Raw genomic sequence first — 6,527 nt, forward strand, 5'->3', positions numbered from 1 at the left:
TCCTGTACTCCCTGTTCACCCACAACTGTGTGGTCAAGCACAGTTCAAAGGTCATCAAGTTTGCAGACAGCACGACCATCCTGGGCCTCATCTCAAAGAGGATGAGACGGCCTAGAGAGAGGTCAGCGCCCTGGCAGAGAGGTCAGCGCCCTGGCAGAGAGGTCAGCGCCCTGGCAATGTGGTGCCACAACAACGATCTCTCTGGAACTTGCTCGCCTGGTGTTTAACCGCCCCAAGCTCTTCCACACCACTTCCCTTCTCTGTTCTCTACACATGGGGCGACTGTGGCTCAGGAGGAAGAGCGGGGTGTCCAATGACCACAGGGTCGGTGGTTTGATTCCCGGCTCCTCCTGTCCACATGCTGAAGTGTCCTTGAGCAAGACACAACCCCAAATTGCTCGCAATGAGCAGGCTTGCACCTTGCATGGCAGCTGCCACCATTGGTGTGTGAATGTGTGTGTGAATGAGAGACCATTGGAAAGCGCTTTGGATTAAAGTGCTATATAAGTGCAGTCCATTTACCGTTTATGACTGATCCCACCTGCAGCCCTCAATAATGAATCTGAACTTTGTATCGTGTGCCTTTTATTTCACATCATTGTGGATCGTTCAGCCAATCACAACTGCTTTTGATTAGGTTCAATGGTAATAAAATAGACATTTATATTATGCTGTAATAACTACTTGGTTCCTCGTTGATGCATGTCCGTGTGCAGGTCCAGGAGCAGTTCTTGGTCAGTTGCAGAAATCAGTTTTGCAGCAAGTTGTTGTCACGATGCCACTTATCCCATCTTTACATTCCTCGTCTGTCGCACATTTTAAAATCTGACCAACTGAAAATAAGGAACATTAACATATGTTAGAGATAAAAAGATGTGTTTCTGTAAGTAAGATGCGACAGTATCTAATCAGACAATACAAACAATAACGTGACAGAACACTGACAGATCAGCAGTGCCAAATCACAACTTGATGCATCGTTCCCATTAATGAGAGTATTAGGAGCTGGTTAATATACTTTTAAGAACATGTTGGTTAAAATATTGAGAGATTAAAAATGTTGAATTAGAATAGGAGACCGAGCTCACAGTTTTTCATATCAACTCTGGCACAGTTGGGGGTCAGGAACCCACACTCCTCCTCTACAATGATCGAAGGATCACAGACCGGCTGGACGGTACTTTCTTTATTGAAGATTTCACACGAATTACATTTCAGTGCCTGGGTAGCTGAAATTGATGAAAAAGTATTATTGATATGCTCAGTAACTGTAAAAAGATATGTTGTTTAATTCCATTATGGTTGATCACATAGAGGGCTATTTGCTAAACTTTTGAACAACAACAGGTTATAAATGAGGAATGCCTTGCAAAAGCAACGGAGTACATTCTGTAGTTTATACACCTGTTTGTAACAGTGTTATAGTAAAGTGAACATGTTTGGCTGAATAACCAGGAATAACAGACTTGATTTCACATGTTCAGGAAATGTTCAGGAAGCCACTTCAACAACCCATCTCCTAATTCATCTTTACCAAGGAGGGGATTGAAGGCTGTGTCCTCAAATTGACACGACTGCATACATTAGATAACATTTAACAAGTTCTTGTCAAAATCTATTATTTAACATGTAAATAAAGGCACAATCACAACCACTAGCTTACAGATCCCATAATAACTACAGTGCTGTATGAGAACATGAACTGTTCAGTACAAATGGTCTAGAACTAAAAGCAGAATTCAGAATGTCAACACCATCATGTCATGTAAAATGTAAAGATGGTGAACTTTGTACTCACCACAGAACGCAGCTATGAGCACAGTCAAGGTGAAGGCTAGGGACCTCATGCTTCTGTATCCAAGATATAACGATACTGTGTCAAGGAGCAACCAGACAGCGTCATTTATAGGTGAGATATTATCTCCCCAGGCCCATCTCTGTGTCCTCTGGTCTCACCTAGATCACATGTCTGCTGTGGCCTGGGGCTTTGTGGGATTTTCCTGGCTAACTTCTTTTTTTTTTAAGGTGGATTATGTTGGACTATGTCAAACCTCTACTTGCTTTGTTATGTAAATGTTTTACCCAAAACAAAAAGCAATGAAAGAAGCTGTAATGCCTTAGTCTTTATCTGCTGTTGTGTTGTATTATACAAACATTTTCCACATTTTAATAAATGTCTTCTGGTAAAAAGGAAGTCCACTTGCATCTTGCCAAAGGCCCATCATCATACCACAACCTGCCTACTAGTGTTAGCGGGTGAGCCCTTCTACTCTGGAAGGACAGGTGCCATCATTGTAGTCATAGATGATACAGTATATATATATATTACTGTAGGATACTTATAGGATACTTCTGTAGATTGTGTCTTGCCATTAGTAGCAGTGAGCAGTGATCATAAATACTGTTAAAGAAGGTGATGTACTGTAAAGTGAAGATTTATATATTATTATGATTAGCACACAATGTAAAGTATATATTATTATGTAATTTCACGGAAGATAGGAATACCTTAAACCAGTAGCGAGGTCAGTAATTTGACTCATGGGCAGAAGCAGCAGAATGAGGTCGTCTATTGTGTGACTTTAACAATAGTGTTGTGAACAGAACTCCCTTCCCAGCCTCAGGAAGAACAGCTGGCTCACTACTGCAGGGGAATCACAAAATACATGACTGATTAAATTCAGATTCTCCATTAAAAGCGTGTTCCGGACGTGCCTCCAGCTAATATTACGTGTGTAACACATATCGGGGTCAGACTGTTTTAAGACCCCAACAGTCATTTATATTGAAAATCCCCAAATTGCATTGATGGCCTTATTGACCTACATATTCCCTGAATAACACACAGCATCGAGCCTGCAGGTCTGCTTGGTTGTGAAGTCACATTTAAAAATAATTAGACTCATGTCTGCAGGAAGTTAACTACCTTCTGTTGCACTCATACAGAGGGCCGGGGTGTTACACCTGGATCACACCTGTTATAACCAGGATGTTACATCTGGATAACAGCTGTTATAACCAGGATGTTACACCTGGATCACACGTTATAACCAGGATGTTACACTTGGATCACATCTGTTATAACCAGGATGTTACACCTGGATCACACCTGTTACAGCCGTCTGGATCACACCTGTTATAACCGTTTGGATCACACCTGTTATGACCGTCTGGATCACACCTGTTATGACCGTCTGATTCACACCTGTTATGACCGTCTGATTCACATCTGTTATAACCATCTGGATCACACCTGTTATGACCGTCTGATTCACACCTGTTATAACCATCTGGATCACACCTGTTATGACCGTCTGGATCACACCTGTTATGACCGTCTGATTCACACCTGTTATAACCATCTGGATCACACCTGTTATGACCGTCTGGATCACACCTGTTATGACCGTCTGATTCACACCTGTTATAACCATCTGGATCACACCTGTTATGACTGTCTGGATCACACCTGTTATAACCATCTGGATCACACCTGTTATGACTGTCTGGATCACACCTGTTATAACCGTTTGGATCACACCTGTTATGACCGTTTGGATCACACCTGTTATGACTGTCTGGATCACACCTGTTATGACCGTCTGGATCACACCTGTTATGACCGTCTGGATCACACCTGTTATAACCATCTGGATCACACCTGTTATGACTGTCTGGATCACACCTGTTATGACTGTCTGTGAAGGACTGCAGTGTGTTGCCATAAAGGTATGACATCATTGGACAACAAATAAGGACGGCAATAGTTACTGGAAAAGTTGGCAAAATCCTCTAAATAAAGCCTTTCTTCTTACTAAACCCCATGCATACATGACACAAACATTCCCAGCAGTTGGATAATCTCTAGCAGGGCAAAACATGAGACACCTCTCCTTGGCCTCCTTTGTTCTCTGAAGAGAGCCAAGCGTATCCGTTTACATGGAGGACGTGGCGTCCTGGTCCTCATACACACCCTGGGAAAACAATGGCGAGGCTGCCATCACTGACCGTCAGCTCACATCGCTTGAACTCTCCCCTGACACGCCAGGCGGTTGGTTTCTGAGAAACAGGATGTGAGTTGTGTGCTGACTGATTAACGTTTAATGTTTGAGGACTCCGGATGGAAACTAGCGCCTAGCTAAATACGGCATGTTTACACAGTCATGTACTTGTATGTGTTCATTAATATGCAGTGTCCTCACTAAATAAACCAATAAATAAATAAAATAACCTGACTGGTCTACAAATGAACGTTCTAATGTGCATGATTCACCTGACTGGAAGGTTTTAATGTGCATGTTGACTGATTAACCTTCCACATCCATCAGAGGTTCTTCTTCCTATACTGTGACATTGTGACACATGAAATGCAGAACTCAAGCCCTGTCAGGTTTAACAAAAAGGCAGTTTTATTGCAGTTTTAAATGACATGAATCATCTCACACCGTGCATGAGACTGCGATTAATGAGATGAAGATAAATAATATGAAAAGGTTACATGAATGAACCATAGTCAAAATGAATAGATTACACCAGAGAGAAATCAAATAAACAGTCAATACTCCTACACAACGCACCCAACTCCTACCTCCTCAACCTAACCCTAACCCTAACCTCCTCAACCTAACCCTAACCCTAACCCTAACCTCCTCAACCTAACCCTAACCCTAACCCACACAACTCCTACCTCCTCACCCTAACCCTAACCCTAACCCTAACCCACACAACTCCTACCTCCTAACCCTACCTCCTAACCCTACCTCCTAACCCTAACCCTAACCCTAACCCCTACCTCCTAACCCTAACCCTAACCCTAACCCTACCTCCTAACCCTAACCCCTACCTCCTAACCCTAACCTCCTCACACAAACACTCAAACTTTCAATCAAAACCTGTCTGCAGAGCGACCTGGCAGAGCGGAACTATTCACCTGCATAGAAATAAAGCCAGAGTCTCTTTTCTGTCACACATACTAACATTGTTCTGTTCAATGACCCAACATTTCCTTTCACGTCTGCTGTTTTAGTCAGAAACTGTACACCTAGACTCAACCTTTGATTGGCTAAGACCCAGTGTCTCATTAATACCTGGTCATATCTGAGTTTCCTCGTCTTCACTTCCTGCCACAGTACATTATTCACCTTTTAAAAATATTTTTCACTTGCAGCTTGCATTAACTGATCAACTCTAATGTGATATAATATGGCAAAAAGATTGTTGTGAGTGTTGACAGAGAGATCCCAGGTAGAGTCCTGTGCAGCTGGGTGCACACTAGGCAGAGACCACTCTACTGATAAACAGACAGACAGGTAAATACAGTACAGCCCTAGCTAGGATACATGTTTTGGTCAGTGGGAGAGATCTACAGATGCACTGGTCTCACAGTAAATGTCTGTATCACGGAAGAAGGGGTCACCTTCTGACGTTTAGCGGTTGGTCCTGTGCAGACACTGGAGCACAGCGAGACTGAAGGGTTCGGGCAGTCACAGTGAGACTGAAGGGTTCGGGCAGTCACAGTGAGACTGAAGGGTTCGGGCAGTCACAGTGAGACTGAAGGGTTCGGGCAGTCACAGTGAGACTGAAGGGTTCGGGCAGTCCTGTAGCTCTCAAACTTGATTTTCTTTTGACACAATAACAGTTCCATCAGATAGAAATGGCTATTCAGTCAGAAAGGCCCCAGGCCTTCTGGCATACCAGACAGTTTCCGTTGGACTCACCTTCTTTCGGAAGTGTGAAGGAGGGTGTTTTAAAGGGCCATGAAGCATAACATCATCTTCCCTCAACAGCAGTGCTGTTGGTTTTCCTGTTGTGTTGAGCTCATTAACAGTGTCCATCTGTGGTGACAGCAGCGGCTCTTTGGCCCCCCCTAGCTGGGAGAGAGGGCAGGGCTGTTCTCTGTGCTAATGTTGATCAGGCACTCGCTGGACTTGAGGCTGGCCAGGGACTTGCCGCTGGGCAGAGAGGCCAGGGAACCACACAGACCCATCATGGAAGGAGTGTAGTCCTCACCTGGAACCAAGAGAGAGAGAGAGAGAGAGAGAGAGAGAGAGAGACACAGTTTTGAATTGTTTTAAAAGGCATTCAAATATCATATGACAACTGCAAATCATTACAAACCATTATACTTTTGAACACTGGCATAGATCAAGTGTGTGTGTGTGTGTGTGTGTGTATTTATGTGCTGTATGTGTTTGTTAATGTGTGCGTGTTTGCCTGCAGCCTACTAGTGTGTGTGAGACTAGCTGTATGGGGACTGAATATGAGTAAGAGTGTCAGTCCCGTGTGAGTGTATGAGTGTGTCAATGACAGTGACAGCATGAGTGTAAGAGTGTGTGTTTGTGTGTGTGTGTGTGTGTGTGTGTGTGTGTGTGTGTGTGTGTGTGTATGTGTGTATGTATAAGAGTGTGTCAGTGACAGCCCCACCTGCTGTGCACCATGACTCTCCATTCTGCTTCCCCTCGGCCCTCTGGGAGTCGGAGTCCAGGGAGATCTCCACTGACAGCAGCTCAGCACTGGGGAAGCTGCTC

At 43.9% G+C, this 6,527-nt stretch overlaps 1 protein-coding gene across 1 annotated transcript in view; it reads right to left on the reverse strand.

The window, feature by feature from the left end:
• Positions 1–5,866: 5,866 nt before the first annotated feature.
• LOC311323887 (RUN domain-containing protein 3A-like) overlaps positions 5,867–6,527 on the reverse strand; it is a gene marked incomplete at both ends in the record, with an annotated part of 17,026 nt that continues 16,365 nt past the window's right edge. Inside the window, 2 exons of the mRNA XM_084456187.1 lie at positions 5,867–6,009; positions 6,424–6,527. Of these exons, the coding sequence (XP_084312313.1) occupies positions 5,867–6,009; positions 6,424–6,527 (247 nt within the window). The remainder of the gene's footprint in view (positions 6,010–6,423) is intronic.

Source organism: Borostomias antarcticus (assembly GCF_949987555.1).
Source record: "Borostomias antarcticus genome assembly, chromosome: 22".
NCBI classification, from domain to species: domain Eukaryota; kingdom Metazoa; phylum Chordata; class Actinopteri; order Stomiiformes; family Stomiidae; genus Borostomias; species Borostomias antarcticus.